Source organism: Euprymna scolopes, chromosome 5 (genome assembly GCF_053919585.1).
Source record: "Euprymna scolopes isolate OS-2025 chromosome 5, ASM5391958v1, whole genome shotgun sequence".
Lineage (NCBI taxonomy): Eukaryota > Metazoa > Mollusca > Cephalopoda > Sepiida > Sepiolidae > Euprymna > Euprymna scolopes.
In genome coordinates, this window is record NC_136486.1 from 158952718 (window position 1) to 158967822 (window position 15105).

General features: G+C 30.8%; 1 protein-coding gene across 1 annotated transcript in view; it reads left to right on the forward strand.

Annotated features, from left to right (window-relative positions):
* Positions 1-431: 431 nt before the first annotated feature.
* The window catches only part of LOC145277021 (uncharacterized), a 134347-nt gene continuing 119673 nt past the window's right edge, over positions 432-15105 (forward strand). The window contains exon 1 of the mRNA XM_080128625.1: positions 432-718. Coding sequence (XP_079984751.1) covers positions 639-718 — 80 coding nt within the window. The 5' untranslated portion in view covers positions 432-638. The remainder of the gene's footprint in view (positions 719-15105) is intronic.

Here is a 15105-nt window from a genome sequence, read left to right on the forward strand (position 1 = left end):
GGAAGGATATTCCATAAAGAAAATAAACAACCCACTTTTAAAAAAGAAATTACGAGTTTTTTATATTTTATTCGCAGATTTGTGTTAGGGGTGTCAAAAATTCCTCCAAAATTCTGATACACCTGTTGTTGTCCCTATCATCAGTCGATCGATATGCAATTTTATTTAAATCGAAGCGTGTTTAAATAACATTGTTATGTGATTAATGCGGGTGAGATGTAAACTATGTTATACATTTGTCTGTCACTCCTACTTCTAAAATGGTATGTCAGTCTGTTTGTCACATTCAAGCGTTTAATAGCATTTTTATGGTTGGTCTGTTTCGATTAAGTTTGAAAACTAAGTCTATACGCATGTTATTGGAAAGTTATTTTTTAGAATTAAACTACAGGCACATTTATATAAAACATGTGTTCAATTACACATCCACCGATGTGCATACGCACAGATCACAAAATGATACGTACGTATATTATGACGTCATGACATGACTTGAATATCGAGTTACAGACGGTTGTCATGTGATTCATACTCGTGGGTATATAAAGCGCTGACGAACACAAAAGGAGACAGAAGACACTAGCAAACGGTCGGGTGTATTTGTTGAAAGGCAGTCACACAAAAGTAAAAAAAAAAAAATGACGAGGACTTTTGTCCTATGTATAGTATCCCTGCTAATATTTGGTTTTGCCAAATTAGTAGTCTCTTTTAAATCTTGGTGAGTTTGTTTATTTATTTATTTTTATTTTATTCCATTATTTTATTTATTTATTTCATTTTATTTTATTTTTTCTGACAAAGACGTAAACTCATTAAAGCCTGGTTATATAACGATAAAGAGTTACATAATCTTTCTCTATAGTTATATATTGCAATTCGCATTCGACGACCTGTCGAGTGTTATATAACACCAAATGCATTCATTCGAATTTGTTCTTATATAAATAACTACTTTGACCCAATCCGTGTTGCCCAGAATTTTGTCTTACTGTTTCTAATTAAAAGGGGTTCCTTCAGTCTTTGACAAACTATGGATACCCACGAAGGTGTGCCTGCGCGTGAAATTTTTGTAGCAGCAAGTGCGCAATCTTCAACCACACGTCTCCTGAGTCGACATTGTTAAATATCAGTGGAAAGTGAATTGTGTGCACAAGAGGACGGGAAACAAATGCCGAGATAAGCGGAAAGCACATACAGCGCCTAGAATTCCCAAATGGTCACCCATCTGGTACCAGTATCAGCGTTGCTTAACTTCAATGATCTAACGAGAACCGGTGTGTCAACGCGATTATGGCGTATATATGTTTCTCATTAATCAACTATAAAATTACAAACTTTTAATAGGACTTAATTATTATGATACTGTATGGCAATCAAATTATTAATATAATCAAATGTTTAAAAACAAATCTATAAATAATTATGTTAAGCTAATATATCTATATAAAACTGTTGCATGTTTGTAACTTCGAAAACTCAATTTTTATTCATTTGCTAAAGATGTACACACTAAAATCTACCTACTTCTTGTCAGTTTAAATGCTTCCAAACTAATGTAAAATTTTGAAAGGGTTACGCAGTGATTTATTTATTTTTTATTGTCAATAATAAAAAAGATTACTGACTAGTTTACTAATGAAGTGAAATGCATCCATGGCTAATTTCATTTCGTATTTATTTTTTAATATAATTCACTTGAAGAGAAATGAATATATTTCAATTTGACGTTTGACAAATATTCGACAAAACAGTGGATAAAAATTATGATTCAAGCTACGTTATTACGAGAAATATATTTTCACAAAGACACACGAGAAAGAGGAGGCACAATGTAATTAGTAGAGAGATGTTTTGCTTTGTTTACTTTATACAATGTCCATAGTGCTGATTTTTGTTCCGAGAACCACGCTTCTGTTCTATTCCAGTGTCCGGCGTGATCATTGTTTACATAGTAGTCATTGACAACTGAAGCAATCGTTCCGATTTTCTAACGTTATTGTTTTAAATGTATAAATTGAACATATAAATTTGTTAACGTGTTTTAAACATCCGGGACAGTAAATATGAAATGTTATTTTGAAAGCGTGTATTTTAATAGACATGGGTTTATAAACGTAAAATTGTTTTTAATCTTATAGAAAATAAATACATTAATTTTCGTACAAGTTATATATATATATATATATATATATATATATATATATATATATATGTGTGTGTGTGTGTGTGTGTGTATGTATCGAACTTTATATTATATCACAAAGGGCATTTAGTTGTGTATATATATTACCTTATGTGTGTTTGTATATATATATATATATATATAGAGAGAGAGAGAGAGAGAGAGAGAGAGTAAGAGAGAGGGTTTTATCTTTCTTTATGTAAATACAGTCATATATATGTATATATATATATATATATATATATATATATATATATATATATACTAGCAAAAGTACCCGTCGTTGACTGGGTTCAAGAACAGCCTACAGAAAATGGACTCTGATTTATTAAAGTATGATAGGTTATGAAAAGGAAGAGTTGTAAAGAGATAGCTTCGAATTTGGGGGTATCAAAACCAATGCAAAATATGATGAAAGCAAAAATAAAATAGATAAACCCCATTATTTATTAAAGTTTTTGCCTATTTCCATTCTATGGAGACCAGACGCGAACGAAACCCCCAGAATTTTATTATACCATCGCTATTTAAGTTAAAACATACTTATCAAAGTATTCTTATGTACATCTATATCAAAAACACTTGTAAACGTTTTTTTTTTTTATTTTTTATTTTTTTATTTTCCATACTGTGTGGATAAGGCGCGAACGCAAACGCAACAATTTTAAGGACCACCATTCTGCAGGATCAAACATAACCAATCCTGTGTCTCGATACATCTATCATTATCTGTAATAAGTTTTTTTTTTTTAAATAGTCAACCATATAGGAGCCTATTCGTTACCAAACACACACACACACACACACACACACACATTCAGCTTTCTATTATATATATATATATATATATATATATATATATATATGTGTGTGTACTGTGTGTGTGTGTGTGTGTTATACACAAAGCATCCACTACTATACACAAATTATCTGTCTGAATTTACAAGCACCTTAGTTGTTGTGGTCGAAATTAACAGGAAAGTCCAAAGAAATATATATATATATATATATATATATATATACATATATATATATGCGTGTGTGTGTGTGTGTGCCTGCCCAGTGTCTTTATCATATAGGCTACTGTTCATTCAGTTGTATATATACAATGTATATATATATATATATATATATATATATATATATGCGTGTGTGCCTGCGCAGTGTCTTTATCATATAGACTACTGTTCATTCAGTTGTATATATTCAATGTATATATATATATATATATATATATATATATATATATATATATATATATACATACATACATATATATATACATATATATAGGATAGTGTTAATTCAGTTATATATATATATTGTATATATTCAATGTATATATATATATATATATATATACATACATACATATATATATACATATATATAGGATAGTGTTAATTCAGTTATATATATATATATATATATATAATACATATATATATATTGCATATATACAACTGAATGCACATTAACCTATATGCTAAAGACACTGCGAAGCACACACACACACACACACACACACATGTATATAAACATATATACATATATACATATACATATATATATGTATGTGTGTGCGCGCGCTGTGTTTGTGTTATGTGAGAGACGATAAAATTACGAAATATCTTAATAACATAAGATAATGTGCATTTAGTTGTGTGTATACATATTTATATATATATATGTAGTGTGTGTTTGTGTGCGTGTGTGTGTAAATGTGTTCGTGTGTACGTGTGTCTGTGTTTATAAGTATGAGAAGATAAAATGACGGTATTTAATAAAATAAAATGCTCTAAGGACAGAAAGAATGAAAGACAGAATAGAAATAAAATTAAATGCAGCATGAAAAAAAAACAATGATTGTTTGGGGTTTTTTTTCTGTTTTTAATTGTTTTCTATTCGGTCTATCCCGGTAATATCTATGTATGTACTTCTATTCAGTCAGGGAAAAATTAGCGATAAAATACGCGATTTTTAACACGTGTTCACAGGAATGGAAAATTAGATGGTAAATGAGAAAAAGTGATAAGTAAGAGCCTGACCCCGCGACCTGAAATAAATTTGCAAATATATTGCTTCCGCTTTGTTTACCTCATCAGAAATGATGATGATTTATAAACGAAAAATTAAATCAGTTTTATAAACCCATGATCTTATATGAACATGTTAATAATATAACCAATAACGTGTGAACACTGGCGAATAATATTTTCTATCCGTTATTTATTAACTAAAGTTTCCAGTAGCTTATATAGTTTTCAGTAGTATATATGTATATATATATATACTAGCATGGTTACCCGGCGTTGCCTGGGTTAACATGAAGTTCCGTTTGGAATACACCTGCTATACTAATCACTTTCACCATGGGCAACATGGATACCCCCACAACAATACTAAAAATAAAAGAACGGATGAAAACATGTAAATGTAAGCGCCCAAAAAAAGAAGAAATACGTGATACCCTCTCCACCAGATATTTCGACAGAAGGAATACAAAGAGAAGAAACTATTCTCCGGATATTGAACACTGGAAAGAACCCCCCCCCAAATAAATAATTAAAAATAAATCATTACAGCTTTTTTTCAATAAAAATAACGGCAAATGCCCGTGCGATCGCAAAAAAGATAAATAAAATAGCAAGTAGGCAGAACTCCTAAAAAAATTAATTTAAAAATAATTACATCAAATTTTTCCTCATTTTATATTTCTAATGTAAAAAAATTGAATTGGTTATATTTTGCAGTTCATTTTGTTTATAAAATTGTTGAGTGAAAGTACAGAATGGTCTCATAAAAATTAATTAAATTTATCGTTATTCTATTTTGCAAATGTAATTCCCGCCCCCCCCCCCAAATAAAAACAAATTGTATTTATCATGTGTTGCCCCCCCCCCCGATCGTCAAACTTGAAAAAATGCGAGAGATGACATGTCTCTTTGAACGCTTTGTTGCCAAAAAGTGGGTGGCCATTTTACGTTAAATGTTTATACATATATATATATATATATATATATATATATATATATATATATATATATATATATATATCAATACTCCTTATATAAAATCTCTTGTCTGTAGACCGAAAATTGACAGAGTAATTTGGTAGGGAAATGTACACACACAGACACACTCACACAAACAATTTCACTTTTATAGAAAGACTAGCAGTTCAGCCCGGCTATGCTCGGGCCCTATGTTTTGTTCATAACTTGCCATATATGTGAATACCCGTTATGTAAAATTTCAAGATATGTCTGAGTAACTTGGTAGAGACCGCAGATATATTTTTTAAACTTTGACCCCTTAACATTTATTGTTTTTGTCTTAAATCCTAAAGTTTGACTTATTTCAAGTTACCTACATCTAAAATCTCAAGGGTTTAGACCAAAAATTGGTGGAGACGTTTGGTAGAATTTGCAAAGATAAACTTTGACCTTTTGACAGCCAGATTCTCGCCTAAAAACTGATGAAATGCTTATTAGATGTCTGAATACTCGTTATGTAAAATTTTAAAGGTTTAGACCAAATATTGGCTGAGTACTTTGCTAAAATCCGCAAACGTAAAATCTTTTGAACTTAAAGCCCTTAACAGCAAAACTTTTTTACCCAAACCGATTAAAAAGCTTGCCCTATCTCGGAATCTGTAAAATTTTAAATGTTTAGACAAGAAATTGGTTGAGTAATTTGATAGAGACCGTACTGGTAATTTTTTAAAGTTTGATCACGATTTTGACCTCTTAACATTTGTTTTTGGATCAAATCAAATTATAAAGTTTGGCCTATATCTAAGTAATATACATTTAAAATTTTAAGTGTTTATTGTTTTGGGCTCAAATCAAATTATTACGTTAGATCCATGTCCAAGGAACCTATACCTAAAATTTCAAGTGTTTAGACCGAAAATAAGCGGGGGAGTTTGGTAGAGTTTTCAAAGGTCTAATCGTTGAACTATGACCCTTGACTGAAAATTCTCTGGCCGAAAACCGAGTGAAAAGATTTTCCCAAATCCCAATACACCTTATGTCAAATCTTGATTCTGTAGACTGAAAATTGACAGAGTAGTTTGGTAGGGAAATGTACACACAGAAACACACACAGACAATTTAACTGGTATATATATATATATATATATATATATATATATATATATATATATATATATGTGTGTGTGTGTGTGTGTGTGCGTGTGTATGTATACATGTATGTATATACATATGTTACTGGTACCATTTAACCCAGTATACCTCCCTCATAGTCGGGTCACGGGCGACTAAACTGGTCCCCCCACCAGACTTGTTTGTTGGGGAGGGTGGCTAATTTCCCTGAAGGATTAAAAACGAGACCTTCCAAAGGGTGAATGAACCCTTTTTCAGGGTCAACGGCCAATTAGCACCGTGTGTGTTTGTGTGTTGGTGTGGAGAGAGTTCGCGTAAGCCGTGGTGAAGGCAACCTTTCTAGGATAAGTAAATCTCTGATTAAAAAAAACCATAAAGCGGGAGACCAGTACTCGCATTAAGCTAGTCTGCATTTTAGCTTGTTGCTGGATATCTTACTGTTGCTTGTTGCTGGATCTCAACATTTTGAACCGAGAGAGAAACTTAGCTGTCATACAAAGCTAAGACTCTGTAACATCATCTGTGCATAGATACTCCCTCAGGCATTTGTCTATTAAAATGGTCCTGTGGTGATAGTAGTCATTTTTGGGCTCATGAACTTTAAGTGTTTCAGGAAGTTGCACTCGTCTGACAAGACGTTGCAATCATCATATATATATATATATATATATATATATATATATATATATATATATATATATATATATATATATATATATACAGATATTTGATCTTTTCCAGCTTCCAAATAAATGTCTCCACTTCTTACAAGAACTGGCTGTGTTAAGCGCCATATTTATCATTAGTGTATTTTCTAATCCGTCTTAAATCATCGTCAGGGACATATTAATCGACCTGCTTTTCAATGATTTATATATTTTTTTCATTGGTTAATTATTTTATTTTTTCATTGGTTATTTTAATAATTTTTCAAATATTTCAGGGTGTTATTACAATTAGTAAAGTTTATTTTACTAACAGCAGTTTTTCTTTATTTTTAATAGTAATTAATCGAGTATTTTAAGTTTTCGTTTATTATCTGTCTGCTATTATGCATATATATATATATATATATATATATATATATATGGAAATAGTATTCCGACAAAATAGAGAAATAAAAAGGAGCAAGTCGTATTATGTGTTCACCAACGTTTCGTCTTTATTTCGAGATTCCTCCGGATGAATGGGATTAAGAAACCAAAAAAAATACCAGTACAAAATATTTGAAAATGTTTCACGTGCAAATGTGACGCTGTTCTATTTCAGAAAAAAAAAACAGAAAAAGACGTTGAAAATTCAAAAAGGAGAGGGGGCTGCGCTGTTAAAGAGAGGGAAATTTTAATGATGTCATATAGTCGTTAATATAATTTTAACAGATATGAAAGCAGTTAATATTCTTTCTGGAAAGAAATATATCTGTTGAAATTCAAATATAGGTTTGTAACAGAAATGAAATGAGTGTTATGTAATTTATTGATTGAGATTATATGTATTAATTATTATAGGGGTTGCTTGAATGGTTTGAGAGTGTTAACCTGTGTCTACAGTTGAATTATGTTCTTTTAATAAAAGATTACTTATTAATGGCGCTATGTTATAGAAACCTGCACGCTGTTTAATTGTGCTTGAATATATATAATATATTATCATATATTATATATATATATATGTATATATATAGGTGTATGTACTCTCTCTCTCTCTCTCTTTCTCTCTCTCTCTCTCTCTCTCTCTGTATATATATACATTATATATACACATATATATATCTATACAGAGAGAGAGAGAGAGAGAGAGAGATGTGTGTGTGTGCGTGCGTGTGTGTGGATATATATATAGAGAGAAACATAGATGTTTTATGCATACATCTCTTTCTTTCTCTCTCTTTCTCTCTCTCTCTCTCTCTCTATATATATATGTGTGTGTGTGTGTGTGTGTGTGTGTGTGTGTGTGTGTGTGTGTGTGTGTGTGTGTGAACTTGCTTGACGCCGAACGTTTACCAATCGTAGAATACCCTTAAAAATGATATTCTACGAGCAACGGCTTTGCGCATGTCGTTCAATTTTCAAAGACAACATCTGATATATTTGTTAAGACGCGCATATACTACTACTACTGCTAATAATATTAATAATAATAATAATAATAATAATAGTTGTAACAACAATAATAATAATAAAATTATATATATATGAACAAATATGTGTATAACATTAATATATAGACATAAATAAATTTAAAATATTAAATAAATAAATAAATCTACTCACAGAGATAAATACTCTGGAGACACTTGCTACCATATCATGCGGTATTCTTTTTCGCTTATATTGTAATGTAACCTACACGGGTGAGCTCCTTGTTTAGATTTTCATGTTTCTCTATCTTCTATTGATTTTGTTTTCTACTTGTCTCTTATAAAGTATTGTAAATCATCTTGATTGGATTTACAATACCTTATAAGAGACGGGTAAAAAACAAGTCTTTTTCTTGTTACGGTTTGTTCGCATATAGGCTACATTCGCTGATGCGAGGATTAGTTCTTTCATTTGAATGAACTCCTGAATTCAATAAAAAATGTTTTATGATTTTGCGTTTCCTGCAACGGGCAATGACTGTGCGCACGTAACGTTCAAATGTCAAAGACTGCGTCAAACAAGTTCGCTTAGACGTGCTGGTATTGAAAAGAAAGAAAAGAATAAGGAGAAAAGAAAGACAATAAATGAATAAAAATAAAACTTATATAAATAAATTAAACAAAAAAAGAAAATCATTAAATAAATGCAAAAAATAAATCTCACAGAGATTCTTGCTCTATGGACACCTGTTACCACTCATGCGCTGTTTCTTTTAAGCAAGAGCCACATAGCATATTGTTCAGTTACCTTTATAAGACGTTTACTAACTGCGATTCTTTTTCGGCCTTTAATTCCCAGCTGTCCTAAAAGTTGATATGAGAGCCTGAAATGAAACCTCTTACTCATATATCAACAGCTCGAAAGATTGTAACTTAACCTTCACGGGTCAACTGTCTTTATAGGTCTTCATATTTCCCCACCTTTTATTGATATTGTTTTTCTAGCCGACTCTCATAAAGTATCGTCAATTCAATCAACCTGAGTCTTTTCCTTGTTCTTTACAAGAGAACAATGTCGGGCCGTTGACCCATTCCTTTTATAAATTTTGGATAATTACTTTGCCAGCTAAGGAGATATGCGACGACTATTCAATCATCATCGATTCCAAGAATATTTTGGCGATGTACTAGCAATGGCCAGTTATACGTTTTGATCCGATTCTCATTTTTCGTCCATCGGCAAAATAACTTGTGGCTCATGTTAGCTGCTTCGGGGTTCATGTGGTTATTTATTGTTGTGGTCAGTTCCTCCAGTACCCTGTTGTTCCGCCACGTATATCGGCCATTAGCAAGGGCCACTCTTCAGCAACTAAGAACATGTTCCATATTTTGGGTTTTTTCTTTGCATACACGACAGGTTGAATCGTCCTCTTCTTCATTTGGCAAGACTAGTCCTTGACGGAAGCATGTCATAAGTTTAACGTATTATGAAACTCAACCTCAGCGTCGACATATACAAATGTCATTGCATAGCTTCTTTCCAGTTTGTCTACTGTGACTGTCGAACGGCTTTTACGAGCCTTTTGCTTTCTTACTTGCTCTGTATTTCTTGAATGACACGATCTCGGTACTCTTTGGTTGAAGCCGTGGACCATCTTTGAATGCTAGCCATTCCCAGTCCAGATTTCCCGGTCTCAGTGAGCCCAAAAAATTTCTTTGAAAGCTAGGTTTTCTTTCGCCTCATTTATAGCATCTTGGACTTTTCATTTTCTCCCCGTCTTAAGGGAGGGTTGTACTGCCTTTACAACTGTGTCATTGAAATTATCTTACATTATCTTGAATCTGACTTTTCCAGCTTTAAACTCCTCTGCGCTAATTTCAGTTTAGATTGTGTGCTATATAGGGCTACGCTTGATAATACTGAAAGCAAACCCAGCCATTGTCTCGTATATCTGCTGATTTTTGCTTCTATGGCCTCAGATGTGCTCATAGTTACTTCATGTACGAGAAGAGGTCATAAAAGAATAGGGTTGAAGACACCATACCTTGTATTTTCATTGCCGTGGACAGCGCCCGATCGTCTTTAGACTCTCATCAACAGTTTTCATTGTATCGTTAACCGGTTTTGAATCTTTCAAAAGTGTTATCGTACCATCTTCCCAATCTTTTTATCTGTTCTCCTGAATTAGTAGGGATTTTCTAACCAACCATCGCAAAGCATAAATCTTGATGCACTTTTCCATTTTAGACCAAACTATTATTTCACGAAAATGCTGAGTAACTTGCGGGTATCCGCTTGTTTTGACGTGGGGATCCTAGTATCGTCCATGTAATCTTTAATGGTGATATTTCGCATTCTCCACCTACTGTAGTAGGGATTGCATTGGTTTCCGCTGCTTTGAGAATTATTTGCATCGCTAAAACAAAAAGTATTCGGTTCTTAAATCTTTTCTGGATAAATTCAATTTAAGTATAGATATCGAATAAATACGTTTTTATTTAATAGTATAAGCAATGTTTATCTAATTAAAACACTAGTGACGATATGTGGAAATACGAGAAATCTTCAAATAATTCAAAGTAAGGAGATAATATAGAATAAATCACGCCTTTCCACTGATTTGTTTAAAAAAGGTTCTAAAACAATATAGTAGTTTAAACGAAGACCGAGGCAAGATAAAAGTATTTTTTTCTTCGCTAATGAATTAGACATTTATTAAGACGTTTGCGAATTAGACATTTATTAAGACGTTTGCGACGATGTAATGCTAATTAAGTCCATTCTTATAGTTGATAATTCGCTAATTCTTTGAAAATTTTCATGTTTTTCTTGCTGAATAAATCCTTATATGATAAGTATAATTATGTCTGAAGTACATTTTAACTAAGATTTTTTACAAAGGATTCATTACCGGCGGTCACTTGAGGATGAGAAGAATTAAGTGTACGGTAGACAATTGGACAATATCGCAGTAATGAAAGTTCTACTACTAAGTTGAAATTTGGTAAATTTGATTACTTAAAGGAACGGCTCATCAAGAACTTGTTAACATTGAACTTGAAGACGACCATAGTCTTGTCAGCTGGAAAGTAGGGAAACGGAAGAGAGCTTGACGGGCATGCTGCTGCAAGAAAGAAGTTTTGTTCATGGAATCTAGGTTTAGGTTTAGGCATAGATGAAGAGTGAGTGATTATTATTAGTGCTTTCAACTAGACAAGTTTTTCTTGTGAAAGTTTGGTGTGTGGGACCATAGATTGGAGCTCAGACGAGCACTTGCCATGAAAATAACGATACAGCAGAGAAAGGCTTGCAACACCTCTTATTCCTCATATTTTTATCGATACTCGAAACTCATTAAAGTTTATTCATTACCTAAATTTTTGTGAATTTTTGAATTTTAAGTGAGAGAATGGGTGAACTTGTCTGTGTGTGTACATTTCCCTACCAAATTACTCTGTCAATTTTCGGTCTACAAGTTTGAGATTTGATATAAGGAGTATTGAGATTTGGGAAAATCTTTACAATCGGTTTTCGGCCAGAAATCTAGCTGTCAATGGGTCCAAATTCAACGATTAGACATTTGAAAATTCTACCAAAATCCTCCGTCAATTTTCGCTCTAAATACTTTAACTTGTAGATGTATGTTACTTGAACATGAGCCAAGCTTCCCAAATTGATTTAATCCAAAATGAATAAACGTTAAGGGGTCAGAATTGGCGTCAAATATAAACAAAATTTGAACTCTGTGGTCTCTACCGAATTACTCAGTAAATTTTTGATCTAAACATTTGAAATTTTACGTAAAGTTTATTCAGACATAAGGCAAGCTTTTTCATCGGTTTTGACTGAAAATTTGGCTGCCAGGGGGTAAAAGTTTAAACGATTTGACTTTTGCGGTCTCTAGCAAACTATTCAGCCAATTTTTGGTCTAAACATTCGCAATTGTACATAAAGGGTATTCAGACATGCAGCAAGATTTTTTTATCAGTGTTTAGGCAAAAAATTGTGTAAACCAAGAGGTCAAAGTTTAAAGAGTTTACCTTTCCAGATTTTCTGAACTCCTCCGCCATTTTTGGGTTCAAACACTTGAAATTTTTGATGCAGGTTACCTGGACACGAGTCAAACTTTTTCATATATATATATATATATATATATATATATATATATATATATATATATATATATATGCACATAAAATTATGAACAGTGCATAAGGCCCGTGAATAGCCGCGCTGAATGCTAGTATATATATATATATATATATATATATATATATGTGTGTGTATGTGTGTGTGTGTGTGCGTTGTGTTCACATAAATGACTCATGATCTAAAGTGTCACAGGTCATCATTTGTTACTTTATCATTTATGACGCATCCTGCCGCTGCTTCAACGCATTTCCTTCTGTGACTTCATATGTGTGCTCATCTGAACAAATGTGCTACAGAGATAACCTATTGTATACGGTAAAATTTTTATTACACTTTTCAAAGTCTTATCTAGGGAAATATAAACGTTCATACTTATTAATATATTCTGACATTTCCATGAAAGCGTTCCTCTTTAGTAAAATTAATGAAGAATTACGGAAGGCGGATTATTTTATATTTATTGTTTTTTTTTTCATTATTAAATTGCTATTTGAGTTTGGTGATAACTATGTAGTTATGTATCTAGTTTCAAGTCAAGAATGTTGGATTGTTGCCGTTTTCCTATTGTTGAAATGATTCTCTAAAGCAGGGATGAATACTTTTTATTGGAAAATACTAATTCAAAAACTCCCAATTTAATAAAGTAGCACACTTTTATAGGGATACATAAAAAAAATTCCAATCATATAGAATCGTACAATTTTACGCGGATGTATAAAAAATCACAATTTTATAGGGTCGCACAATTTATAAAGATGCAGCCGAAAACTCCCAATTTCATAGGACGGTATTAACAGGGAATAATTAAAAAATTTAAATAGCCATAAACATCTTTTACCAACACTGATAATAGTTTCTATTTTTCCCTCTCACTACCTATATCAAAGGAAACTTCGATGAGCAAATTCCTTTTGTAGAAGTGCTCGTCTATAGAATACAATACTTCCGGCTGCTTCCCAACTGATTACATAAAGAGCGTTTGCACATCTAATGTAAACAAATTATTATTGAACAGTCTCCTGAAATTATTAAATTATTTTCAATAACGAAAAATGTACATATTATCAATCCTCTCCTAAAAAATCAGAAACATGACATCAAATAATTACAGCACATGATATCAAATCATAACAAAACATGATATCAAATCATTACAAAACATGATATCAAATAATTACAAAACATGATATCAAATCGGTATAAATCATGATAACAAATAATTACAAAACATGATATTAAATCATTAAAAAACATGATATTAAATCATTACAAAACATGATATCAAATAATTACAAAACATGATATCAAATCATTAAAAACATGATATCAAATCGGTATAAATCATGATAACAAATCATTACAAAACATGATATTAAATCATTACAAAACATGATATTAAATCATTACAAAACATGACATCAAATCATCACAAAACATGATATTAAATCATTACAAAACATGATATCAAATAATTACAAAACATGATTTTAAATCATTAAAAAACATGATATTAAAACATTAAAAAACATGATAACAAATCATTACAAAACATAATATCAAATCATTACAAAACATGATATTAAATCATTACAAAAAATGATATCAGATAATTACAAAACATTATATTAAATCATTGAAAAACATGATATAAAATCATTACAAAACATGATATCAAATCATTACAAAAAATGACATCAAATCATTACAAAACATGATATCAAATCATTACAAAACATGATATTAAATCATTACAAAACATGATATCAAATCATTACAAAACGTGATATTAAATCATTACAAAATATGACATCAAATCATTACAAAACATAATATCAAATCATTACAAAACATGATATTAAATCATTACAAAACATAATATCAAATCATTACAAAACATGATATCAAATCATTACAAACAATGATATCAAATCATTACAAAACATAATATCAAATCATTACAAAACATGATATTAAATCATTACAAAATATGATATCAAATAATTACAAAACATGATATTAAATCATTACAAAACATTATATTAAATCGTTACAAAACATGATATCTAATCGTTATAAATAATGAGAACAAATTATCACAAAACATGATATCAAATCATTGCAAAACATAATATCAAATCATTACAAAACATGATATACAATCATTACAAAACATGATATAAAATAATTGCAAAACATAATATCAAATCGTTATAAATCATGAGACCAAATCATTACAAAACATGATATTAAATCATTACAAAACATGATATTAAATCATTACAAAACATGATATTAAATCATTACAAAACATGATATTAAATCATTACAAAACATGATAACATATCATTACAAAACATGATATCGAATCATTACAAAACATGATATTAAATAATTACAAGAAATGATATCAAATAATTAAAAAACATGATATAAAATCATTACAAAACATGATATAAAAATCGGTATAAATCATGATAACAAATCATTACAAAACATGATATTAAATCATTACAAAACATGATATTAAATCATTACAAAACATGATAACAAATCATTATAAAAC